At 42.5% G+C, this 27914-nt stretch overlaps 1 protein-coding gene across 2 annotated transcripts in view; it reads left to right on the forward strand.

Annotated features, from left to right (window-relative positions):
• SMYD3 (SET and MYND domain containing 3) overlaps nucleotides 1-27914 on the forward strand; it is a 684321-nt gene that overhangs the window by 548430 nt on the left and 107977 nt on the right. For both annotated transcript variants that reach the window (XM_057726238.1, XM_057726239.1), the window contains one exon: nucleotides 581-691. In XM_057726238.1, the coding sequence (XP_057582221.1) occupies nucleotides 581-691 (111 nt within the window). The remainder of the gene's footprint in view (nucleotides 1-580; nucleotides 692-27914) is intronic.

Below are 27914 nucleotides of genomic sequence, written 5' to 3' on the forward strand. Positions count from 1 at the left end.
TGCTTACATCCTGAACTTAAATTCTCCCTATTTGGAAAGTATTCCACTTTTTCTTTTAATCCTCACAACTGACAGAAATATCTCCTGATTTCCAAGATTCCAAATCTGATTGACCCTAAATTCCATGAAGCAGCTATAGAATTGATTAGGATTTAAGAGCAATCTGGCTACATAATCTGCCACCCATTCAAGTGCCAGGATTAATTTGGCTTCTCTGATTGCCAGTGGTTACAGAATTTATTACCAAAACTTAGTAATACCAAACATATAACAGCTCTTGATATTTTACTGATGAGTGAATAAAAGATGAGGTGCGAAAGTATATAGAGTTGATGAGCTCAATTCTTTAAAATAAATATATGATACATGTGCTCACCACATAACAAAAACTGGAAGGTAATGCATTAAAACTGTGACACATGATTATTTGGGTGGAGAGACTATAGGTAGAATCATCTCTCTTACACTTTTTGGTGTGTAATAAAAACATGTTTATTTTAATAATTTGCAGTAGTAGCCATTTGGTAAAGAAAATGAGCATAGCAGCCATGTGACACCTCCCTCTCTCTGGCCTCCACAGCTCACCATCTGCTACCTGGATATGCTGATGACCAGCGAGGAGCGCCGGAAGCAGCTGAGGGACCAATACTGCTTTGACTGTGACTGTTTCCGATGTCAAACCCAGGACAAGGTATGATGTATAGAACCAGCTTGGAACACCTCCCGGGCAATATCCCCATGATTTTTCAGAGAATTCTGCTTTTATTTCCTTAATCCAAAAGTAGATGACCCTCAGTGCATCGTAGGAAACAAAGGTAAATAAAATAATACATGGTGCTGCCTATGTTTTGTTTCTTGGAACTCTTATTACGCACCAGGCAGTAAGAGGTTTAATCTCAGCTAAGGATCCATGGAGCTTACAGTCTAGAGGGAATGTAGCTATAAAACATGTAATTAAAAGGATGTTGAAGGCCAGAGTGCTATTAGAGCCTAAAGCAAGAGGGTTAATTATGTTACGATTGGTAACAGCTACTGCTCAGTAATAAACATACCAACTTTTATCTAGTTTTTATTTCTTTAAAATTTCTTCTGTGAGCCTTTCTGCTGCACTACTTTATCAGATGGAGATCACTTATCTGGCAGCTTTGACCCTCTGAGAAATGAAGGGCCAAAATAAATGCCATAATGATCTGTTCTCACATTACTCATATGCTTTCCTCACATTGAAGCTATTTACTCTTAGTTTGCACGCAGTCAGTCAGGTTATCTAATGAAACTTCCTTTTGTAGAGTGTTTTACATGTGTGGGAATTCTTTTGTAATCATTCTCTCATTTGAACCCAATACTCATCCATTGGGGAACAGAACTCAGAAAGGTTCAGAGGGCCTCTGGGCTAGGATGAAGGCGAAGTGGCAGCACCAAATCTCAAACACAGACCTTTTGGTAAATCCAGTGTTCCTTCCACGGTACCACAGCTCCCTGTGACTTTTGGCACCGACATCGATGGAAAGAGGTAGTTGCTTTCACTGCATGAGAAAGGACCGTGAGCTCATTCTAAAGATGCAGGAGTCAGTGATCATGATTAGTTTTTCATAAAAAAAGAGCTTTTAGAAATAAGCGAATTGAATGGGAAAAGTTGAATCCATTGCTAATAGCTCCCCAGGATTGAATGTACGTTAGTGTTCACGTTTTTTTGCCATTCACAAGCATTCCAGGAATCATAGGGGATCCCCTGGGAATCCTCCTCAGATTATAACCTGGAATGGCAGGGAGCAGGCTAGCTTCTGTCAGCATCCTTGGTTGGGAATGGGAAGGCTTTTAGATTTAGTGCCTCTTATGGGCCATCTATATGGCAGACCCTCAGTTTTTCTTTTATGAGTAAGTGATTGTTGTATTAAAAGTGGGGTCATATTCACTTTTGGCTTATCGTTACAGTTGAAATCTGGACTAAAATGGTACATTAGGAGAGAGTTTGGCTACAAATAACAGATAACCCAACTAAAACTGGCTTTAGTAGGTATGATGTGTTTTTCTCAAGAATTCTAGAGAAGCAGTCCAACATGGGAGCAGCTACTCACAGGACGTGTCACAGACCCAGAATCCTCCTGTGTTCCTCCGTAGCCAGCCCTAGCATATGCTTTTGTCTTCATGGTCCAGGATGACCGCTGCCCCCAAGGCCCAGTCAGTGCACCCAAGATCTAGACAAAAGAAAAGAAGGGGTAATAAAAGGCAAAGAACAAAGGGAAATCCTCCGAGGGATTTGCACCTATATCTTATGGGTCAGAGCTATGTCACACACTGCTGTAGGTATAAAAGAGGCGAGGAAACAGAATTTTAGCTTTTCAGCCTCTCTACTAGAAGACAAGAGAGAAGAAAGGTTGTGGATAGCTTTTTGGTAGCTGATCTGTGGTGTCTGTGATATCCATTAAGACCATTTCTTTACTCCTTTGAGTTCAGAGTTTGTCTGAGATAATATTAGGATTTTCCAGAGAAAGAGAACCAACAGGATGTGTGTGTGTGTGTGTGTGTGTGTGTGTGTGTGTGTGTGTGTGTGTAGAGGGAGAGAGACAGATTGATTGATTGATTATAAGGATTTAGCTCATGTGATTGTGGGGACTGACAAGTCCCAAGATCTACAGTTGGCAGGTGGGAGACCCAGCATTGCTGATGGTGTGAGTTCCAGTCTGAAAGCTAGCAGGCCTGAGACCCAAGAAAGCCAGCGTTTCAGTTTGAGCCCAAAGGCAGGAAGAAACTGATGTCCCCCCTAGAAGGTAGTCAGGGAGGAGGCGTTCCCTCTTACTGGTGGTAGGGTCAGCCCTTTTGTTCTTTTCAGGGCTTCAACTGATTGGGTGGGGCCCATGCCCACTGGGGAGAGCAGTCTCCTTTATTCAGCCAGTTTTTCCAAATGCTCATCCCATCCAAATACACTCTCACAGATACACCCAGAATAAGGTCTGACCAAATGTCTGGGCACCCCACAGCCCAGTCAAGTTGACACATAACATTAGCCATCACGAATATTGTGTTAGAGGTAGGCCAAGCCGTGTAATCCAAAAAGTACTTGAGGGTGGGAGGAGTGGCAGCATCCAGCTTTGGGAAGGCGTGTGTAGTAGCCCACAGGCACCTGGCACGTGCCCGCCCCACCGTCATGATGCCCAAGAGCAAGGTCACCTCCCCAGAGGGGGTGGTGAATGGGAGCCCAGAGGAGATGAGCAAGGTTGTCAGCTAAGCCGGCTCCTGAAAAAGTGGAAATAAAGCCAAAAAAGAGAGCAGGAAAGGACATATCTTCAGACAAAAAAGTGCACACAAAAGAGGAAAAAGGGAGCAAAGAGAAAACAGGCTGAAGTGGCTAAGCAAGAAACTAAAGATTTACGTGCGGAAAATGAAGAAACTAAAAATGAGGCGAGTCTAGCCTCTGATGAAGCAGGAGAGAAAAAAGCCAAGTCTCATTGATATAAGCTGCTGTGCCTTATCAGTGGCCCCGTTTCCCTTCTTGCATGATCCAGACGAATGTTTTCATCAACTGTTTGGTAAATGCAAGTTGTTTAGAAGCTCTAGAAACATTTTTAAGGAGGGAATCCCACATCCTCCCATTTTTTAAGTGTAAAGGGATTTTTTATTTTTTTAAAGAGGTGAAATCATTTGCTGGTGGTTTATTTTTTGGTACAACCAGAAAATAGTGGGATATTGAATAAAGAGGCTTTGATTGTCTTGGGTGTCAACTTAACATTCCATAGTTGGGGACTAGCTTTTATATCTTATAATATAGAGTATACCAAATGGCAGTTTGGAGTCATATTGTGCATTTACTATGTCTTGAACATTTTAAATTATTTCCATTCCTGTGTTATTTTTGGTAGAATTGTTTCCTAAAGAAAAGTACCCCTTGACCTTGGCCGTCCCTGTCAGAATTGCAAGCATTCCATAACATCTTTGGTCATGGTAGTGCAGTTTTCCTAGTAACTTTGGTAATGTATTGTGAAAGATTGAAAATTTGAGTATGTAGTGTATATGATATTAAATTCTTTATTAGTGGAATTTATGATGTAACAGCTTCGCAGTATTTGAAGACATTGGTACTTGATGTCCTGTTAAGGAAAATTTGCCTTCAAACTTTAAACTGGAAACTTACTGGAATAACTGTTTAGAAAAGAATCACAACTACATGATTTTTCAGATTTTACGAATTGTGTACAAATTGAAATGTCTGTATACTTATCCTCAAAACAACCAATATAATCTCAATTATGGAAAAAAATGTGCTCAGTTACTGTGCTGGATTCCAGTTCATTCTGTATCTAACAGACTGAGTGATCTTGGGCAAGTCATTCAGCCTCTCTGATTTGTTCCGTCATCTATAATGCAAAGGAATTAGACTAGATGGTCTTAAGGCCCCTTCCGGCTCTATTATCCAATATTTCTATGAAATGTTTCCTAATGGAAGTGAGTAGGATATGTATTTAGATGAGAATAGACTTGATTTCAATTCATTCATCAGTTATATTTTCGAGTTTCTATTTATCTGAGAATTTTGTTCTGTTTAGTGATATAAGCATCCCTTCTGAATTCTCTATACTGTTGATTTGATTTGAAAAAATACCATAGAGGTGAATTCAACTTAGAGCCTCCCCAAAAGAGCATAAATTCAAAATTAGTTCAGAAAAATGAAATGTACTTCAGTTCCTATATTTAAAGTTTTCAAGCTTATGTTTCTGCTTTTCTTGGAACCTAGAAAATTCATCTCAACAGCTTTCTGCGACAAGCAGTATTTATTACGTGGCACATCTGCATGTCACTGGACTTGCATGATATCATGTTTCAGGAAGGCAAGAGGCCTTTTAATAGCAGGTGTAATCATGAAAGACTACTGCAAGCAACTATATGCCAATAAATTGGATAACCTGGAAGAAATGGATAAATTCTTAGAAAAGTACAATCCTCCAAGACTGAACCAGGAAGAAATAGAAAATATGAACAGACCAATCATAAGTACAGAGATTGAGAGTATGATTAAAAATCTCCCAACAAACAAAAGCCCAGGGCCAGATGGATTCACAGGCGAATTCTATCAAACATTTAGAGAAGAGCTAGCACCTATCCTTCTCAAACTCTTCCAAAATATAGCAGAAGGAGGAGTACTCCCAAACTCATTCTACAAGGCCACCATCACCCTGAAACCAAAACCAGGCAAAGATGTCACATAAAAAGAAAATTACAGGCCAATATCACTGATGAATATAGTTTCAAAAATCCTCAACAAAATACTAGCTAACAGAATTCAACAGCACATTCAAAAGATCATACACCATGATCAAGTGGGGTTTATCCCTAGAATGCAAGGATTCTTCAGTATATGCAAATCAATCAGTGTGATACATCATGTTAACAAATTGCGGGATAAAAACCATATGATCATCTCAGTAGATGCAGAAAAAGCTTTTGACAAAATTCAGCATGCATTTATGATAAAAACTCTCCAGAAAGTGGGCATAGAAGGAAATTACCTCAACATAATAAAAGCCATATATGACAAACCAACAGCCAACATCATTCTAAATGGTGAAAAACTGAAAGAATTCCCTCAAAGGACAGGAACAAGACAAGGGTGCCCAGTCTTACCATTATTATTCAACATAGTTTTGGAAGCTTTAGCCACAGCAATCAGAGAATAAAAAGAAATAAAAGGAATCCAAATTGGAAAAGAAGAAGTAAAATTGTCACTCTTTGCAGATGACATGATATTATACATAGAAAACCCTAAAGATGCTACCAGAAAACTGATAGCACTAATTGATGAATTTAGTAAAGTAGCAGGATACAAAATTAATGCACAGAAATCTCTTGCATTCCTATACATTAACAATGAAAGAGCAGAAAGAGAAATTAAGGAAACTCTCCCATTTACCATTGCAACAAAAAGAATAAAATATGTAGGAATAAACCTGCCTAAGGAGGCAAAAGACCTGTATGCAGAAAAGTATAAGATACCGTTGAAAGAAATCAAAGACGATACAAAGAAATGGAGGGACATACCATGTTCTTGGATTGGAAGAATCAATATTGTGAAAATGACTGTCTTACCCAAAGTAATTTACAGATTCCGCACAATCCCTATCAAATTACCAATGGCATTTTTCACAGAACTAGAGCAAGAAATTGTACAATTTGTGTGGAAATGCAAAAGACCCTGAATAGCCAAAGCAATCTTGAGAAGGAAAGACGGACTTGGTGGAATTAGGCTTCCTGACTTCAAACTATACTACGAGGCCACAGTGATCAAGACAGTGTGGTATTGGCACAAAAATAGAAAGGTAGATCAATGGAACAGAATCGAGAACCCAGAGGTAAACCCAGACACATATGGACCCCATATCTTTGACAAAGCAGGCAAGAATGTACAGTGGAAAAAAAAGACAGCCTCTTCAATAAGTGGTGCTGGGAAAACTGGACAGCAACATGTAAAAGAATGAAATTAGAACACTTCCTAACACCATACACAAAAATAAACTCCAGATGGATTAAAGACCTACATGTAAGGCCAGACACTATAAAACTCCTAGAGGAAAACATAGGCAGAACACTCTATGACATAAACCAAAGCAAGATCCTTTTTGACCCACCTCCTAGAAAAATGGAAATAAAATCAAGACTAAACAAATGGGACCTAATGAAACTTAAAAGCTTTTGCATAGCAAAAGAAACCATAAACAAGACAAGAAGACAACCCTCAGAATGGGAGAAAATACTTGCCAACGAAGCAACTGACAAAGGTTTGATCTCCAGAGTATATAAGCAGCTCATGCAGCTTAATACCAAAAAAGCAAATAACCCAATCCACAAATGGGCAGAAGACTTAAATAGACATTTCTCCAAAGAAGACATGCAGATAGCTAACAAACACATGAAAAGCTGCTCAACATCACTAATCCTTAGAGAAATGCAAGTCAAAGCCACAATGAGGTATCACCTCACACCAATCAGAATGGCCATCATCACAAAATCTAGAAACAATAAATGTTGGAGAGGGTGTGGAGAAAAGGGAACTCTCCTGCACTGTTGGTGGGAGTGTAAGCTGGTACAGCCACTATGGAAAACAGTTTGGAGGTTCCTTCAAAATCTAAAAATGGAACTACCATATGACCCAGTAATCCCACTACTGGGCATATACCCAGCGAAAACCATAATCCAAAAAAGAAACATGTACCATAATGTTCACTGCAGCACTATTTACAATAGCTAGGACATGGAAGCAACCTAAATGCCCATCAGCAGATGAATGGATCAAGAAGATGTGGCACATATATACAATGGAATATTACTCAGCCATAAAAAGGAATGAAATTGAACTATATGTAATGAGGTAGATAGACCTAGAGACTGTCATACAGAGCAGAGTAAGCCAGAAAGAGCAAAACAAATACTGTATGCTAACACATATATATGGAATCTGACGAAATGGTACTGATGAACCCAGTGACAGGGCAAGAGTGGAGATGCAAGTGTAGAGAATGGACTTGAGGACACGGGGCTGAGGTGGGGGTTGGGGGGCGAAGGGGACGCTGGGATGAAGTGAGAGAGTAGCATAGACATAGATACACTACCAACTATACAATAGATAGTTAGTGGAAAGTTGCTGTATAACAAAGGGAGATCAACTTGATGATGGGTAATGCTTTAGAGGGCCAGGACAGGGAGGGTGGGAGGGAGCAGATGTGGGGATATATGTATAAATACAGCTGATTCACTTTGGTGTACCTCAAAAAGTGGTACAAGAGTGTAAAGCAATTATATTCCAATAAGGAGCTTTAAAGAAAGAGTGTAAAGCAATTATATTCCATAAAGAGCTTAAAAAAAATAGCAGGTGTAATTTGCATTTGTGGAGTTAGTTGTCATTTGTAATCAGCAACAACTTAATTTCTGGAAGAAATTAAACTTACCTTCTAGAGGAAGTTTTGGAATGATTTGGCTTGTGTAGGTCAAAATCCAAGGCAATAGAAGCAGAGCAGACCAAATGGAATTGATTGTTTCCATAAGTGTGTGAATAGTACATAGTGTGCTTCCTTGGATGTCACAAACTTTATTGCAAAAAAAAAGCTATATTTACTTTCCATGTCATTTTCTTTCCTAACGCCTGTTACATGTGATTCTTCTTTTAAAACACAATGTAGATCAGTTTACTCACAGCCCTATTGCCTCATTCCAAGCTTATTGAAATAGCCCCTAATTGGTCACATGGCGCTCAATTTCTTTCCTTTCATCCATTTTACACACTGTTTTTGACTAAGTTTTTTGAAACAGCACCATTTCCATGCTGTTGCTTTGCTCAGAAATTGAAAAATAATCAGCATTATCCTTAGGGTTCAGGATAAATTTCAGACTCTTAGCTTGGCATTCAGTGTCCTCCAAAGTCACGACCCCAAGATCCAGCCTACCTTTGTTCCTTTTTTCTCTTTTCTTTTCCTTTTTCCTCTCTTCTGCAACTCGTTTTATCTAACTTGTTTTATCTAATTATACCATTTTCCCACCCAAAAGATTCTGAAGTGGCTTACCTGCACACATATACACATACATGTATCAATATATACCTGCATATGCAATACAACAATAAAGTTTTATATTGACTTGTGAAATGAGTGACAAAAAATAAGAAAAAAGCAGGTTAGAACCCAGAATGCATGCCATATGATCCTATACAGTGACAAGAAATAAATCACAGATTTGCTCTAAATTTCTCAGCAGCCAAAGCTATAAGACAAATTTCAAAATGCACAGTAGCTGGAAGACTAGACACATACATGTTCCTCAGCTGAAGCAGTTTTTCCTGGCACTGAGGCCTGAGGCACTCACCAGGGTCCCACTGACACTGAGTGAGCAGTATCCTTATCAGAATCATGATGATTTAAATAGCTGATTTTTATAATATTCTTCAGTGGGGATGATTGACATGATTTTACATTATAACTTAATAAAAGGAGTAAAGAAGGTGAAAATTTATATGATCTTATCTCTCCGATGGTTTACTTCATTCCAAGAATAAAAGTTAGACTATATAGAGGAAAGCAAGGGCTGCATATCCTTCAGGTAATCCTTCACTATTCTTGTAGTCTTTTAATTTAAAAAAATATGTGTGTATATATGTATAATAATTATTATTAAAGCTATACATGTATGTAGTAGTTTGAAAAGTCAAAGTACTAGACCCAAGCTGAAAACTTTAGTACTCTTTCTCCTCTTCCTGCCTGAGTCCTGCCCCCCAGAGGGTGCTCCCTTTCAGCTCTGACATTTATTCCATGTTTTAAAACTAAAGCTCCCTTAAATCACATCCTGGGGATGTTTTTCCGCTGTTGAGTTGGTTTAATGACTATTTTTTATTTCCAGGATTTCAAATTTGCTTTTCTTCCCATACCTCCCAGTTTAGCTTTTATTTCTGCCTATTTCTGTTTCATGACTTCTTATGCACTTCCAGTGCATGCTCCTCTGTTATTTATCTGTTAGAGCATCCTAATCACACTTTGTTTAAGTCTTGGTCAGTCAGGGCTATAGTTTATTTTACTGGAGTGAAATCATGTTCTGATTGTTGATTTTTGGTTTTCATTAGTTATCTTCCTTAACCTTGCATTTCGCTAAGTGTTTTGCAATTTTGTATGGCAGACCCATTTTTAGTGGAAAGCTTTTTAATTTTGTTCCTTTTTCTTCTTCTCTGCACATCTGCTCTATCTTGGTAGCTGTGCACTGGCCTCCCTCAGGTTCCTCAGGCCCCAGTTCAGAACCCAGACTTAATGGCATTTGGAAGTGTTGCACCACAGGGATGTTGAGGCTATTACAGATCTGGTTACTTAGGTGATGGGCATCTTAGTCTGTACCTCGGAGAGACTCTGTATCTTCTAGCTTTTCCAGGTCCAATATTTCCTACACATATTTATCCCAAGGAAACATGTCATCAACCTGTATTTTTCAACCTCTTTTTATAACCAGGGGAACCTCACTTCATCCCCTGCCTTTAAGCTTTAAAGTGGACTCTATTCACCTTTCTTGTGTGAAGCATTTTCATCTCTTTTAACCATTGGAACTGAACTTGTGCCGGTGACTGCCGGCTTCCAGACCTGAGGCCCTGGCTTCGGCTTTCCTCTGTGTTTCTGTTCTATTACTGGTCTAGGGAGATGTTTATCTTGTTTTTGAATTAGTAAAGCCATTTTTGGTTTCTCTTTTTATATTTTACTTATCATTACTATGGGTTTGGAGTAGAAGAGAGCGCCTCCAAGTCTGAACTTACAACATCTTGTTGGAAGCCTGCTGTTTGCTTTTCGTAGCTAAGAATTCAAGTCTTTGGCGGCAGAGGAAAATATGAGGATAAACAATGATCTAATTCTCCTGAGGGCTTCCAAGCATATGTGCACTTTTACCCAGTACCAGCCTGTCTGTGGAGCAGGGATCTGTGTCTTGTGTCATGGGCCTTCTGTGGAGGGAAAGTTGAGTAGAATCATTCTGAAAATGTATCCATTTTGAAAACAGTGTAATAGGGAGAAATGCCCTAAGAAGCTTCTCATTCCTTGATGCTACAGTTCTAAGTCCACTTGCTCTCATTTCCTTTTGTAGAAATAAAGCAATGGTAATGATTGTCTGTGGTAAATTTTTCAGTGTCTTTTCAGAGACTCTCTTTTGTAACATGGGATCACCTTTCTTGGGTCCCTCCACAACATCTGTGGGTTCCAGAGCCTGGAGTAGCCCAGCATCCCTCAGAGATACGACTAGTGCTGGCGAGAGCAGCCTCGGTTCCTGTATGTGCTGTGCCTTCCCCAGGCTGTCACTGTTAAATTGGGAAAACTGGGGAAATGAGGGAGCATTGAACCAAAAGATGGAATGATTGTCTGAGAAGGAGTAAAGGAATGTAGGGTTAAAGCTGTATTAAAAGGAAATGAGAGTTTACTGCCCAAGAAAAAGTTTTTAATGGTAACTTGAGTCTATTTGAAATATGAGCAATTACTTAAAGGTCATTAGAAAACCAAGATTTTTTTGCTGCTGCCTTCCTCTATTTTGCTAAATTAATTGTAAACAGAAGTGCCTCCTGGTGGGATGATGAGCCCAACCAGCTCTGAATTGTTTTATATTTCAGGTTTTAACAAGCTAAGCAGAATGTGTTTCCTGTTTCTAAAGTTTTTGTCGTAACCGAATTACGTTATCTTCACCAAGATTAGGAAGATTTGGCAGGGATTGAAGGAAAGAGGGAGAGAGAGAGGGAGGCTGTGTGTGTGTGTGTGTGTGTGTGTGTGTGTGTGTGTGTGTGTGTGTGTGTATGTGAGAGATGAGTTTTTAAGTGGTCAAACCTGACGTTACAACCAGAAGAATGGGTTTCCCAGGAGTGGATGCAGTGTTGGCTGTCATTAATGTTCAAGTGAGGAAAGGGGTTTATTGACTTCATAACCACATAATCCCATCTGCAGTGTCACTGTGAATGACTGGGCGAGGCTTCTGGGTGTAGCACAGCGGGCTGTAAAGTCGGTAATGAACACTGTAGCTACCGTGGTAGCCCCGAATATGTTATTCCCCACATCACGGGACACAGCACTTCACACCCTTCTGCCCAGAGAGCAGGCAGGGGTGCCCACAGGCTGCTTCATGTGGCTCTGGTGTGTCCAAAAGCACACCCTGGGGGTGAGAAGAGGGTCTCTCCACAATTCATGCTGACATGAATTCCATCTCACAACCTTTCCAATTCTTGCATAAAAGTTCTTTTCTCCTGGCTTTTGGTGTAGAAGCAGCTCTGGCTCAGGGAACGGATTCAGTGATGGCAGCTACTGTGACAAGAAAGTATGTATTCTTGTGTACCAGGCACATCACCTCACTCAGCACAGGGCACACGGTGTCCAAGGAGTGCTGTGGCATGAGGTGCTCTTCCTCAGAGAATATTACCACCATCATGCCTGCTGGAGCTTCGGGACACTTACTGCGCTGGGCACTCTTAACCATGATTGTATACCTTGTCTCATTTAATCTCCATCACCTTGTGAGGGGGTAGTTGCTCTTCTTCCCACTTGGCAAATGAAGTAACTTCAGGAGCTGAATTCTTAACCACTCCACTATACTGTCTCCATAATTTCGTGAATAACATACACACGTTCCCTATCTTGGTTTTTAAATATTCAGTAAAATTCACTCTTCTCCGTGCACAATTCTATGAGTTTTGACAAATGCACACAGTCTGCATCACCACCACTGCCAAGATGCAGACCAGCCCCATCACCCCTCCCCAGATTCTTTTATACAGCTTTACAGTCAGCCTCCACCTCTGCTTCCAGCCCCTGCTAACCCCTGATCTGCTTTCTCTCACTGGAGCTTTACCTTGTCATGTAAATGGATCCAAACAGCCATTTGATTCTGTCTTCCTTCATTTAGCATAATGCTAAATTTGATATTCAGTCATGTTATTTTTACCCACGTGTAAATATATGATCTCAGTATTTGGTTCTGTTTTATTGCCCAGTTGTATTCTATTCTGTGGCTGTCCCACAGTTTGTTTATTTATTCACCAACTGGAGGACATTGGGTTCTTTCCCAGTTTTCGGCAGTTATCAATGAAGCCACTTTACACATTCACATACAGGTTTTTGTGTGAAAATAAATTTTCATTTCATTGGAGTAAATGCCTAGGAGTAGGATTGCTGGATTATGTGGTAAATATATGTTAAACTCTATAAGAAACTGCCAAACTGTTTTCCATAGTAGCTGCACCATTTTGAATTCCCACCATCAGTGAATGAAAGTTTCAGTTACTTCACATCCTTGCCAGCACTTGATTTTGTCAGTTTTGCTTTTGTTTTTGTGTTTAATCATTCTAATAGATGTGTAGTGATATTGCATTCTGGTTCTAATTTACATTTTCTTAATGACTAACAATGTATTTTTTTCATGTGCTAATTTTCCATCTGTATATCTTATCTGGTGATATGCTTGTTCAAATCTTTTGCCTGTTTTAAAAAACAGATGTTTTCTTCTTGAGTTTTGAGAATTCTTTATACAATCTTTTATCAGATACATATTCTAGAAATCTTTTTTCCCTGTCTGTGGCTTGTCTTTTCATTCTCTTGAAAGGAGTATTTTGAAGAACAGAAGTTTTAAATTTTGCTGTAGTCCAATTTTCATTATCCTTCTTTAACAGATCAGTCTTTTGATGGCACATCTAAGAAATCTTTGCCTAATCCTAGAGGATAAAGATTTTTCTCCTGTGTCTTCTATGGGAAATTTTATAGTTTTAGATTGGATTGATCCATTTTTGAGTTAATTTTCATATGTGGTACAAGGTTTTGTGGGGTTTTTTGCACACGAATGTCCCATGATTCCAGTACCATTTGTTGAATCAATATCTTTTTTTTTTTTTTTTGCAAACCACTTCATAGGAAGCGGAATCATTCCAGTCACTTTTTTGTCCACAATCTGTGAATTTTTAAAAAATATTCATTTATTCATTTATCTGTTTGGTTGGTTGCACCAGGTTCCAGCCACGGCCCGTGGGCTCCCCAGTGGCGGCTCACCAGCTCCCTAGTTGCAGCACATGGGCTCCTTAGCTGCAGCTCGCCAGCTTCTTAGTTGTAGCATGTGAACTCCTAGGGGATCCAGCTCCCTGACCAGGGATCAAACCCAGGCCCCCTGCATTGGCAGGACAGAGTCCCATCCACTGCGCCACCAGGGAAGTCCCAAATCAATATCTTATGTAAGATAGTTGGATACTATTAGAAAGATTGCAGAATTAGATATAGGAGTAGTTTGGTTCTAGTCTTGGAGCACCTACTCGTAACACTGGTGGCATTAGCCACAGAGATCAAATCTGAATGGTGGGAAACAGGGCAGTTGACTCTACATGCTTTAGAGGCGTGTAGAGTCTGCTGTCTAGTAACCATTTGATGTTGGCAGGTTTCCCTACATTAGTCTTAGTTTTTTCTTTTGTAAGATGAGAATAATCCGTATCTGGCTAAGTTGCTAGGAAGGTTCAATTAGATAATGTAAGCCTAGCTTGGGAGATGGTACTTCCTCAATCATGGTAGCCATTATTGTTATTGAATGATCTGAGGAAATAGTCTATATGGAAAGTTCCAGGAATTATAGCATCCTCAGTTCCCATCATTTGCTGATCAGGTTCCCCAAATTGCTCACATAATCTTCTTGATAGCTCTCAAAGTCTTCCCGCTCCAACTTTTAATGATCTCTGATTCCTTCGCCTGTTCTGTTCCTTCTTTGTAACTCCTGTGATCACTGTGTTCCGGTGGTTGGCACTTTTCACTCTTGTATTCTCCCTGGCATAACCCCCTCCCCAGGCTGGGCTTTTCCCTCCTGAGAAGGGAGCTGCCCTGTGTCCGGGCTGGAGTATCTCACTGCCCTCCATCACATGTTGCCCTGTTCACTCCTACAGTTCCTCATACGGAGGGGTGTGTGGGCGGGCTGTAGGTAGGGGTGTCCTTGTATATGTGGGGGGGGGGATGTAGTAGGGAGGGGGCTTTCAGAATGAGTAAGAAGACAGTGCATGAGCAGCACCGCACAGAGTGACGTGCAGGCCATTTCTCCCCCTCCCCCCAGATCCCTGGACTCTCTTTCCTCAAGTTCCCTCCCAAAGGAGATGATGCTTCTTGTAGGGTTTAGCATATGGGAATTGTTCTCCCTTTCTAAATGTGACCATTCTTGGAGTCTTTTGCCTACAGTGAAACAGAAATAATGAAACTCCATGGGAACAGAGACCAGACAAGGCTTCCCTTGCCATTTATTTGTTACTACAGTGCAGGGGAGTGTCACCCACACTTCCTCAGCCCTGAGCCTGTGAAAAGCCCTCTTCAGTGGTTGCAACAGCTTCAGGGCTCCACGGTGGGTGGAGACCAGCTCATTCTGCAGTGGGAGTGGGCAGCAGAGGGCTATGCCTAATACCTGTAGCTGGCCCAGCAGCGACAACGGGAAGGATGTCCCAGAAGTCAGGAGCGGGAAGATGGGCTCTTCTAATCCCTTCAATTATCTTAATCTGTGTAGAAATTAAGCAGATGTGATGCCATTCAAAAATAACTTTTATTTGTTTTACTTGCAAAGTACATTTTCCCCCTTATCTATTTGTTGGGCTCAACAGCAGACTTGAAGGCTGAGACTTTTGGTCCATGGTACCTGCCCAGAGCCCTTAAAATCTGATGTATTTGACTTCACAAGACTTTGGAATCCTGCAGATCTCTGGCTCACAAACTTCCACTAACATCTCACTGTTGTAATGTGGGAAGAAGCAAAGTAAACAGTGAATTTCATGATAACTATTTGGGGCTCACTCTTTGTGTGGTCACAGACAGGCCCCTGCAGCGACACTGCCTCCTTGAAGGGCTGAAGCTGGGGAATTGGTGCCATTGGTGAGCTCTAGGAGAACGTGTAATGCAGGTCTGTGAATTGGGGATGGAGGGCTACCAACTGTGGTTCCACGTTCTTAGCCCCTTGCTCTGAAAAGTAGCTACAGGGCTCCAGGTAAATATGGCAGATTGAGCATCTGCTTGTCTCCACACTCTCTCCCCAAAACCTGCTGAAATGATGGTCAGATTGGGCTCTTCCTATGTGTTATTGAGTGCATACCTTCAGAGCCTAAAAGATGGACACAAGAGAGCATACTTTTTACTTAGATCCGTAAGTATCACAGAGGCTAAGTGGTGCATAAGAAGGAGTCAATTCAATTTGCATAGCTGGAAGAAACGTTAGGCATCTGGTTCAGTACCTTCCTTTTACAGAGAAGAAAAATGACTTGTACAATAAGTGATACTGCAGAGTCGGGACCAGAAATCCAAGTATCCTGATTCTGGGGCAATGCTCTTTTGATGAGGCTCTGTGGTTACTGCACCTGGGCGTGGGGGCAAAGGTAAAAGTAAATTGGCTAGAAGTTCCCCTTTGACTGTTTTTCTTGAAAGATCACTTCTATTTGTTCACACCTCATTTTAAAGTTCTTAAAATAGTATCTTTATCCAATTTCTCAAGTCCTTTGGATAATAGAACTATAGAAATAAAAACAGAAAATGTATATATTTTAGCATATTTTCATTATAATATCTGGATAATTTAGGATATTTTAATTATAATGACTATCCGTGACCATGGACTAACATTCACTAATGCTTTCACGACTCACCCAGGAGGATGAGACTAGGTCGAACTTGTAAGAAGAGATTAAACCATCACCTACTGTGGGGCATCTGAGGAGCCTGGACTCACACCCACCAACAAGGACTGTGATTCCTGAGCAGGTCTTTTCTGTTCCCCGCCTAAGTATTAACCCTCAGGAGATCAGGCTTCCGCTGTTGCTTAGGACTTTAGACTGGACCTAAGTCTCCTTTTCTGCTTGTCACTCATCCACAGTCATCATTTATCTCCAGTCTTTCAGCAAACCTGCTTGAGTGTTTCCTTCCCTCCTTCCTTTTTTTTTTGAAGTAAGGCTTATAATATACCAAGTATGGGAATCCTAAGATGAAAAGATCTCCCCTTCCCACAAGTGGCCTATGTTCTAGTGTGGAGACAGACACCAGACACACAGTTTAGCTCAGTGCAGCAGTTATCTTCATGGAAGCCTGTTTTAAGTGCACTGGGAACAGAGGAGAAAAAAATCTCCCTGAACAGTCAGGGAAGACTTCACAGAGGAGGAGACATTGACCTGAGATATAAAGGTTATATAGGAGTTTTCAGTGAGGTCGCTTCAGAGGGGGCACTTCAGACTGGGGACACACTCCGGGAAATCTCTTGGAGATTTGGAGAGTATAGTGTAGCAGGGAGCTGCACAGGTTCAGTGTTCCTGGAGGAAGAAGGCTGGTAAGGGTAGTGATTGGAGGCCAGGGGAGAAGTACGCCAAGCAGAGAGTTTGGATTTTCATCATGGAGGGATGGGAAGTCATTGAAGAAAGTGAAGGTTGGCTTTTGACCACAACAGCCAAAAAAAAAAATACAATGGTGTGCGTAGAAACAAAGAGTCAGAAACTATTCCACAAGGAAGGAGAGTCATAAACTCTTAACAGGCGAGGAAATCAGTGAGGTTCTCACAGTATTACATCCAGAAAGCCTTTTTGAGAGCTGCTTTTGCATATTTGTGGTGGCAGTCATTCTCCCTCTCTACCGCTTCAAAGAATGAGATATTATTGTTAATACCAGGGGATATGGCAACTGGTCTGTTTCAGATACTCATCTGCTTACAGGCTATTTCTGGGTGCTTCAGTTAAAGACTAGAATGTTTACCAATTATGCTGAGTATTAATTGCTGAGGAGAGGGTGTGATGGTTCTCTGAACTAACTGTACTTCTTGGTAATTAGGATATTGTATTGCTTCAGATGCAGACATCAGCATATCTGCTGTTTTCTTTCAACCTTTATTGCCACATCATTTTCAGACCCTGAGAACTCTAAAAAGTAAAGAAAGATGTGGGCTTTCTCTGCCTCTCGTTTTGATATGTAAATTGGAACCCTGGAATTATCGAAGCATTGATAATGCTTTCCTGTCTATGAAATTAAAATTTGCAAGCTGCAGCTAAGGGCCAGTAAAAACAGTTAAATCCCTTTATGCAATAAATGTGCGTATCCTTAATTTAGAATCATCTTTCTTTTTTGAGAATTTAGTCAATCTTGGCATTTTTTTCAGTGCCTTCTTATGCTAATTTCTTCATTTATTGTGCCTCTTAAAATGAAACACATAAAGTAGCAGCCAATTAATAAATTATGTTTTCTACAAATGAAATAAAAACGTTAATTATTTCTAAACAATTAGGCCTCATTCAACATGGAGAGTTCCTCGATGGGAATAGCACACAGCCTCAGAAGATGAGAAAAATTCCCTGAGTTTAACATCATATCAGTGAATATCTGCTTTTCACAACTACTTCTTGTTACGAATAAGGTCAGTTAAAGTCATTGTAAGAACTGTGCAGACTAGCCTGATAATCCACAGCACTGCCTTTCAGCTCAACAAAAGGCCCAGAGCAGCCTTTTTTCTGAAATTCACCATGTCCAGTAGCCCTGTGGCTGCAAAAGGGACAAGGAGAACCTCCCATGTGCTCAGAGAAGCACTGTAGACAAATAAGACTGTAAGGAGAGATGAGGGAACAAGACTCTTCAGCCTGCAAGAGAAAGGGTGCGGGCTGCATCCAGGCAGGGTGACCTGCAGTTTTTAGTCTTCACTAAGCCTGGGGAAATAGACTTCAACTGCAGGCATTTGGATTAGATGTACTGACCTTCCGAAAAAGGTTTTTTAAAGACATGGTGGTGTTTCCTCCGTGAAGGATCTTCTAAGAACAAAGTCTCTCCCATTGTTCTATTGCTTGCATTAGACTAGAAGCTTCCCAGTCCTCAAGTTCTGAAATCCTTTTACTCCAGTAGCTCCCTGGATAAGTTGATTGGGGGAGGGAGGGTTAAATATCACACATTCTACCACTAAAAAAAGAATTTTACCCTGAAAACTAGACTTTTTAAATCACTCACTCTCAGTTTGGGCCATTTTCACCTTTATCTGTTAATTCACATGACGCAGAATCAGCAAGCATTTGCTGAGTGCCTGCCATGTACGCCTAAGAGAAGACCCTATTCACTGAAGCTCCCAGAAAGCAGCCCAGAAATAGGCAAGACTGAGAAGAAGGTTAAGCATATTAGGTTTGTGCCTAAATTCTTACCATGTGGGGCCCATCTGTGTGTTGCGACATCCTGTTGGTTCTCAGGGATAAAGATGCTGAGTGGTCAGAAAGAAGCCATCCTCCTCCCTGGTCCTTCAGCATCAGCACCCAAAAAGAAAAAAACTGATAAACAGGAAATAAAGTTTACTTCTGGACTTCAGTCCCAATATTTTGTTTGTTTTTCTGTTTTTTAAGCACAATAGAGTGGTAAAGAGAGAAGTGAGGGGGGAGTTTAAGAATGAAAGAAAGGTGGTAAACTATTTTGTTCTTTACCCAAAAATAAGTGGAAAATAGCAAAATTATTACAGAGTGTCTTGGGTTTCAGACTTTTCAGGGTTTGAACAAGACATCTGTGCCAAGGTTATTTGAAGCGTGCCCTTCAGTCTTAGTGCTGGGAGCCTGCTTTAGATGCTACCTGGATTTTTCTGAGGTAATCTAATACCATTCTATAGTCTGGGAAAAATAAACTGTTTCCATAATGCTATTGGTTTAGTATGTAGGTGTCAAGGGTGCACTCAGTGCACTCAGTGAAGAGTAGAAGGATTTTTAATATTAATAGCAAAGCTTTAAGGGATTGTTTATGCCGTTGCTGCATTTGTCATTTCGGACGTTAAAGACTGAGCACGCAGGTTTTAATGTAAAATCACTAATATGGTCAATTATGGGCAATGACTGACTGTCAGTCTCAGTTTCTTTCTGTAACAATCCCAGTACCTCCGTGTTAGCAATTAGAGAAGCCCAGCCTACCCTTTCTGTGAAGTACAGATGCTTGAAAACAGTTTGCCTACATAAGTCCCTCCATTGATTGAGCTTTTCATGCTACCATAATCTCATCCCAATAATTTTTACCCAGGAAAATTACTACTCTTGCCATCCAGCCTTTCAATTAAGTATGCTTTGCTATGAGATGTAGCATTTAGAATTTTATTAATTTAAACATTTTGTGTCAACAGAAGGTAGATCGTTATTAACTGGTACAGTGTGGCGTCCCACAAAATACATACATGTCATAGAAAAGGTAATCAGATTCCTCATTCTATAGCCAAGCAGATGTGTATCTGAATAAGAACGGGGCCCCAGCGTGCTCTAGCACATTGGTTTATTTATTTTAAGTCGTTAAATTGTTGACTCAGAGACCTCTTTGTAGGTTTCCCAAACTTTGTTGTTTTCTCATCGCTTCCTTCCCCCTCCCTCACCCATGGTTAAAAGTAGGTTTAGGGCAATCACCCGAAATTATCAATTCATTTTCAGCTTATTGTAGTAACCCCAAGCTATGGATGGGCTCTCTTTCAGATGAGATAAGGGCTTGATGACTAAGAGGGTTGAAAATACAGAAGATATGCAGGGCCTCCTGTTGCAAACCTGCTGAAGGTTCAGCAGCAGCTGTGGGAGGCAGCGAGGGCTGGGCGCATCCGCCGGACTTGTGTTTGCCGGCCAGCACGACAGAGGGAGGCACGTCCAGACCTCGTGACCACGCCAGACCGCTGTCGCGTCTTTCTTTCCTTCCAGTAAGAGCTCTGATTCTCTAAGGGTTTCTTCAGCACCATTCTCCCCTGCCTGGACTGCTTGCCGCAGGGGTGTGCTATGGCGTCTGCCTCTTGCGACCCTGCTGCTCCGAAATGTAGTGTTCGAGCAGATGCCGGAAGGACACTTTCAGGAGGGACCTAGCTACTCCCCACTCGCTGGAAAGGGAGATGGAGCGACACTGGTGAGGCCCCTGCGCGGCCTGGCTCCTGCTCACCTTTCCAGTCCCAGCCCCGTCCCTCGGCTGGGGCTTGCCAAGCTCTTTCCTGCCCTGGGGTCCTCGCACGTGGCTTCCTGTGGCTCCGTGCCTGCCTGGCTCTCTATCACTCTTCAGCTCTCAGCTCAGCCTCCCTTCCTCAGAGAGCCATCCTCAGCTCCCCTAGGAAAATCAGGTGCCCCCCTCCTCCTTATTTCCTAATCCCTCTTTATCTCCATTAGAGCACAATCATTACATATTATTATTATTGTTACTATTATATGTATTTGCCTATGTGCTCACTTGTTGAGAAAGTAAGAATGACTTCATCAGTCTTGTTTTTTGTGGTGTCCTCCATGCCCAACCCACTGCTTTCATAGTTATTACAGCACTTCACACATTTGCGTTGCATGCATAAATAAGGCAATAGATACTGCTTTTTGCCTACTATTGAGTTAAGCGCTATAGGAGATGTCAAGTAACTATATCACTGGAAGCTTTGAAATGACTTTTGCTCCTAAAAGAACTTCATAATAGTTTAAATGATGGGCTGTCAGGAAGGAATATTCTTGCCCATCTTTCCTCCAGCAGTTTCTAGCTTTGAACATGACCTATCCCATTGCCCAACACCAAGGCTTACAAACCCACATGTGAACCACCCAGAAAGACGGGATGCATAGTTCCAGTGACCTTCTTGGAAGATCCCTTCTCATGTGCGATTTGTGCCCCTGGTATGTTTCCCTCCAAGAAAGCACCCATTCCCAGCGTGTGTGAAACCAGACTTTAATAACACGGGATGCTGTGTGCCTAGATACGTGATTTTTCTAATCTGATCAGGAGCATAAATATTATTCACATTATCATGTTGGATATCTGTGTTTTTACAATTAATAAAGTGTAAGAGAGTCATTTCATAAGGGCGTGTAAGCCCAGGATTGGATGGGACCTTAGAGGCCCCACCCAGCCAGGGCAGGAACCTCCTCCACGATATTCCTGCTGGTGGGTGTCAACTGAATGTGAACATTTTTGGTGGAAATCTCAGCACACTCAGTGCCTTTGGGTAAACCATTCCACTCTCTGGCAACTGTGACTGTAAAGTTAATTAACGTCATGAACTCAAACCTGCCTTTTTAAACTTATATCAGAGTCTTAGCCTCGTGGAGCAATAGAGAGTAAATAGCTTCCTTACTCCACCAGCCAGACTATGGGAGGCAGCGTGGTGTAGCAAAGAGCGCTCAGGCCATCAGTTATACAACCAGGAGCTCAATTCCATCTCCACCACTTTCTAGCTACTCGAACGTGAGGATGTTACTTCATCTTTTTCAGCTGCAGTCTTATCATCTGTAAATTAGGGACTTAGTGGTTTTTACTTTATACCTTGTCGAAATGATTGAATGAGAGAAAGCACTTAAAGTAACTAGTTCAGTAAACCTCAATAAATGTTATTATTGTTTTTTGACCTACAGCTAGTCAGCTCTCTGAAATTCAGCCTCATCTGTAAAATAAAGAAAAGAACTTCTACCAAGGAGTGGTCCAAGGTTGACATCAGTTAATCCTAAGATATGGTTGACTGGTCAACCAGCCAGGAGTCGACACAGGCATTCTCATCCTAACCAGATTTCATTACCTTTTTTAAAAAACCACTTTATGGAAGTATGGTTGACGTACAAAAAGCTGTACATATTTAATGTATACAACTTGATGAATGTGGAGATTACACACCCATGAAATTATCACCACAATCTATGCTATAAACATGTCCATCACCACCAAAAGTTTCCTTCTACTGTCTTTATTATTAATATTAAATTTTTGTGATAAGAACATTTAACCTAAGATCTACCCTCTTAGCAAGTTTTTAAGTACACAGCACAGTACTGTTAATGATGGATGCTGTGCTGTAGAGTAGATCTCGACTTTTATTATCTTGCCCACAGAATATCATGAAAGACTTTGTTAATTACTTGCTAGAGTAGAAATACATGGTATTAGAAATATTCACCCTGTGTACTTGCACAGTCTCTATGAGAAAATGAATGCAGATTGCTGGATGTGTTCTCAGTGCTCCCCTGCTGGTACCCTCTAGTGGAGACCACTTTATCTTTTTCCGTCTCAGTAAGCATTAGCCAAAGAAAGACACTGAGCTATCTGATTGGAGGGGGCTTCATCATGCAAACATTTATTTTTGTTTATGTTTTCTTGGGACCGTATTTGCCGCCACTTTGGGCTTCCACTGCCACCCCCTTTCTCTCAGTTCCTCAGAGGAATAGTAATCGTTTCAAGACTGTCTCTGCGAAGTTCTTTGACTACCTGGGATATAGTTTATGTGGAGTTAAACATGTGAACTTTCCCACAATACCTTGTTCTACTCTGTCCTGTTTGAGAATAATTTCTTTTGGGAGAAAGGAAAGGGGAAGAAACTCAGGACCACATAGCTCTGTTCTTTCTCTTATCTGTTGATCTTGTACCACTTGCCCCAAGCAGTGAATTGCCTTTGCGCTAGCCTCCAGAGCCTGGAACCTCTTCTCAAAGCCGCAGTCATTCAGCGTTGCCTTCCTCACAGTCTTCTCATAGGTGACCGCTCCTCTCTGGGGCTGTCCTGGAGTTGTCTGTCTGCTCCTGTCTCACCTTCTGTCATGATATAGCTCATGGGGGCTGGGGGGAGGCGGCGTGTGTACCAGTGACTGTGAGGCAGTTGCTGTGCTGAGCACTTCACAAGCATTATATTTCATTTAGTCGTGATACCAACTCTGTGAGGTCGGTCCTCTAGTCCCGTTTCCTGTTGGGAAATAATAGCTATTTTAGCATCAAGCTCTCAGATTTTGTTCTGGAAGGTGAACTGGTGCCATTGCACAAGGAGAAATGGGTAAAGCAAATGTGAACTTACATGACTCAAGGATTTTACACGCTCATTGTTTCCCAATAGGTTAATGACGACTGTGCCCTCACTATCAAGACTATGGCTGCTTTGTTACAAAACAAAACAAAAATGCATTAAAAATGGGAGTGGAGATATGGGCAAGCAGTTCTAAAATCGGTTACTAACATCATGAAACCTAGATTACAGAAATGTCACCAGTCTTCCTGGAGGTTAAATACATATGAGTTGGTTTCTTCGCTGAATTGTAGTTGGAGCGCAGAAAGGTCATTTATCACCACATCTGGCTTCCCCTCCTCTCCGTCCAACCTCATGTCTGCTTCCACTCCCCCTTTGCTGCCATTCCTGTCCCCGTGGTCCCCAGCCATGGCGGAGTTCTGGAGGTGCAGTGCAGACCCCGCCGGTGCAGATCTTGGGGAGCCTGCAGGTGGCCACCGCGCCTGCTCCCGGCCCTCCCTCAGCAGGGCCCCCACCTTGCCGAGTGGTCCTGTGTGTCCTCACCCGGCCCCCTCCCTCCTCCACAGCGCCCCAGCCTTCCCTGCCGCTCCACCCGCAAGCCCTACTCTCCCTTGATTTCACTACCTAGGAAAACCCGTCAGGCATAATGTCTCTCAGCTTCCCGTCCCATCCCACCCTCTTCCACATGCAGCTGTGTCTGCACCACCTTCTCTGTCTTCCACGCTGGCCTTCTTGCCAAAGCCAAGTCTCTGCTGCCCTTGTACCACCACCTGACCCGCCTGCCGCCAATATTAAAAAGCAGCCTCTTTCCCCCACGTGTCTTTTGCGTCTAACCACTGTGTCCTTTTCTTCGGTTTGTGAAAACCTTTGAAAGGGTCATCTACACACGTAAGGAATGACCCTGTCTCTTTGTTTTCTCGTCTCTAAACTCCCTTAAATAGGCTTTCACCATTGTCACCTGCTGAAACTGCCTCTCTGGTGTCATCAGTGAGTCCCTGATTCCAAATCGAGCAGCCTGCTCTGCGGCTCTTCCCTGTTGGCCCGTGTGTTGCCTTCTGCACCACGCAGCCCTCCCTTCCTTCTAGGAATACGCCACCCCACCCCAGCCCACCCCGTCACTCCTGCACCCTCCTCCACTTCCCCTCCTTGCTCCTTGAACGTTGGGGTTCTTCTGGATGGGCTGGTCTCCTCCACTCCTGTATCTGCAGATTCCACCTATGTGACGGTGACGTCCAGATCTGTCCTTCTCACCTGTGCTTGACTTCTGGGTCTGGTTTTGTATTTCCAGCTCTCTGTGGGGCAGCCCTACCTGGGTTCCCTTCAGGCATTTTGTATTCAGCGTGTCCAAAAGGGACTCGCCTTTTTAAACACCTTCTTTCTACATCCCTGATCTCACCTGAAGCCTCATCACGCACTCAGTCACTGAAGGCAGACGCTTGACAACTATTCCAGCATCTTCTTGCACAGACCACTTCCTCCCGAGTCATCGCCTTCTTCAGCTCCCTTACATTAGTCCCTTCCTCTGTCTCTGTCCCTACAGTCATTGCCTCATTTGGGTTCCAGTCATCTCTTTGTCGACGGCTGCAACATCTACCTAGCTGGCCTTCCCACCTTCAGTGTATCTTCCTCATAAATGTTTGAACAACACAGTGGTTATACTTCACGTCCTTCCACGTTTCTGTGTGGCCCCTGCGCTGCTCTTCATCCTCATCTCTAAACCTTTACTTTCTCCCCTTGCCCTCCATTCACTGCTTCATCCAGCCTTATGTGTTCAGGTCTGTGGATGCATTCGGAAGTAGGCCCCAGGTTAATCCCCCAGCCCCCAGAATAAAGCCTCAAGCTAGGAACAAGCAGCCTCCAAGCAGCAAGTGACCTCGGACACAGTAGGGCAGGAGAGGTGCGAGGCGTGCAGCCCACCCTCCCAGCAGCACCACCGCCCTGCGGCTCTGGCTGCTCCCACACCGGTGAGGGCTGCGCCCCTTTGTTTCCTCGTGCTGTCCCTCCGCTTGCTCACTCTCAGCTAACACGTCTGTAACCTTCAGGACCGAGCTCAGGCATTGTCTTCTCTAAGGAAGCGTTCCCTAAGCCCTGGTTGGGCAGAGGGCCTGCCGCTGTGCTCGTAACCCCAGGGCTTCTTTCCCTCTCCTCACATGCCATGTTTAGAAATGATATGTTTATGTGGTTCTTTCAACCATTAGACTATAAGCCCCTCACGGCTAAGGCCACGTCTCACCTAAATCTTTACCGTTCCAGTGTCTTGCCCTAGTGTATATTTGGAAATGTTGGCATGTATTGAGCTTAAGACAGTCATAGTGCCTTGGACTTGGTCACTTTTTGTGTCTATTATAAATAAACTAATTTGAACAGAAGCAGAGAGCATGGGAGACGTAACTAGATTGAGTAGACCAGGAAAACAAGCCTAAACCGTTAAACACTTGCAGCAAATCTTGTAAGAAAAGTGACAGGATTGCAGATTAGAAGCGATGACTGAGGCAACAAAGACCAGGTGTGGTCTTTGGTCCTGACTGTGTGGTGGAATAACCTGGGGAATCTATAAAAAATGCAGACACCTGCCCGCCCCTGAGGGATTGTGCTGTCATTTGCCTCAAGGAGACCTGGGCCTCTGGATTTTAAAAAGTTCTCCAAGTGATTCTAAAAATATACCCACTGCATCAGACCCTGACAGCAGGGAAGAGAACCAAAGCCAGAGGAACAACAGGTCTGAGCAAAGTCAGAGACCCTGGTATCCCTTAAAGCAGGTCTTGGTGCATCTGCTGTTTGAGCATTATTGGTAGGATGGGGCAGGAAGTCGCACTCTGTAGCCTGCTAGACTGAACCCACGCCCCTGACAGATGTAAAATAGGCATATCCCGAAGAGTTCAGCTCCCAGTGGTGATGGGAAACAGGTTGTCTCCTCTGTCAAACTCTCTAAATGAAGCTCTGTCTACACTTGTACAGAGCAAGAGGGATTTTCATATTTGTCTGCTTCCAGAAAAGAATTCCATGCATATTCTAATGAGCATTGACTAATATTAGAATCTTACTTTCAAGTAACCTAGAAAGTTAAACAAATAGTAAGACAGAAATGTTAAAGGAAAACAGCTGGGGCTGTATATTCCTTTGACCCACGGAGTATGACTCACAAAGAAAATAAAAACTGATTAAGAGGCAATGATTTTATAAATCCTCTGTGGCTGACATGATAGCATTCCCTGGGGCAAGGGGTATGAAAAGAGAGAATTAGACCATCTTGTACACCCAAAATGCCACTTTTGGACACCCCAAATTTGATAGGGCCCTTACTTTACATCAGTGTACAGATCACACCTGTACCTATACTATTTGGGGCGGATTTGAGATTTGACGTCACCCACATGCCGGGTGCTGATGAAAGATGCCCGTGACTCAGTGCGTATTCTTTCAGAGCAGGAGAATTCTAAGTACATACGTGTGTATGTTTCCAGTTCTCCCCAGGTTTTCCAGCGTACCCTCTGTGAAATCACTTGCCCCTTCCTGTACCTCTTCTTCTTCCTGTGAAGTGGGGACATCCCTGGTCATCATCTGGTAATGTTTATGAAGCTCCGTCAGACTTTTGTCTGGAAGGCTCTGTTAACAGTAATGCCTGCTTGGTTTATGAGATGGTTACCGGAGAATGGAGGTGGGGGCCGGGTACCAAACATGGCCAGTGCTTTTATCTCTGACATTATAAAAAGGTCTCCTGGCCAAGGGCCAGATTGGAGTTTCCTGGAATATAACATGCAGACATGTGCTTTGTGTTGGTGGGGCGCCAGGGAATGCTCGCTGTGCCTTCGGCCAGCACTTCACTTCCACAGCACGCACCGTTGCCAGGAAAAGCGTCTGAGTCTTGGTGATTTTGTGCAGGGTTTCTCGTGGGTGTGAGGTGGGGCAGAAAAGAGCCGAACCATGGAATTTGGTCACCTCGTCTCCCAGACCCCCAGCTTATGAGTGATGCCTTCTGGAATGACCCTCCCCCCCCCCACTCCCGGCAGCTTCCAGGAACAGAGCTCTGTGCGGATTAATTCACAGACGACAGAATTGTTTTAGAATAGCTGGAGATGCACTGGCTTTTCTCTACTGAGAGACAAATGCAATTCTGGGCTCTTTTCTTTTTGAAAATATGACTGAGATATTAAAGATAATTCTTCCCCTCAAACTGGGACCTTTCTTTTGAACTTTTTGCCTGTTTGGCACATGGTCTGTGGATTTCAGTGCTGCCTTACGAGGTATTAGTAAGAACTGGTGAATTTGTGCAAGCCAGCCCTGAAAAGACAGGGGAAGCTAGTGGAAATTGCACTCACTGGTGTTAAGGGACAGATTCTGATGTCACATTAAATAATTTCCTTTGGTTACGCTTGTGATTACCTCCTGAAAAAGCATTTCTAGACTTTGGTCCAGGACTCATTACCTGAAATCGTTAGCGTGGACCCCAACTAAACTAGTCCCTTGGTTTGAGACCACAGATTAAATAATCTGATGTGCTTGCTTTAGCAGATAAGCAGATACCATGCTCTTGTGTGAGTGTGGAATGTTGCCCACGCTAATCGTTATACCTACCAGTGTTCAAGGAGGTGTGTGGATGGAATAATCATTGTCAAGTTCGTGGGCTGGCAGAGTGCAGTCCTGGGGTGGGTCTAGTCTTTGTTCAGTCCCTTGCATACTCTCTCTGCTCTGACTGGTGTATTTTA

Source organism: Hippopotamus amphibius, chromosome 3 (assembly GCF_030028045.1).
Source record: "Hippopotamus amphibius kiboko isolate mHipAmp2 chromosome 3, mHipAmp2.hap2, whole genome shotgun sequence".
Taxonomy (NCBI): Eukaryota; Metazoa; Chordata; class Mammalia; order Artiodactyla; family Hippopotamidae; genus Hippopotamus; species Hippopotamus amphibius.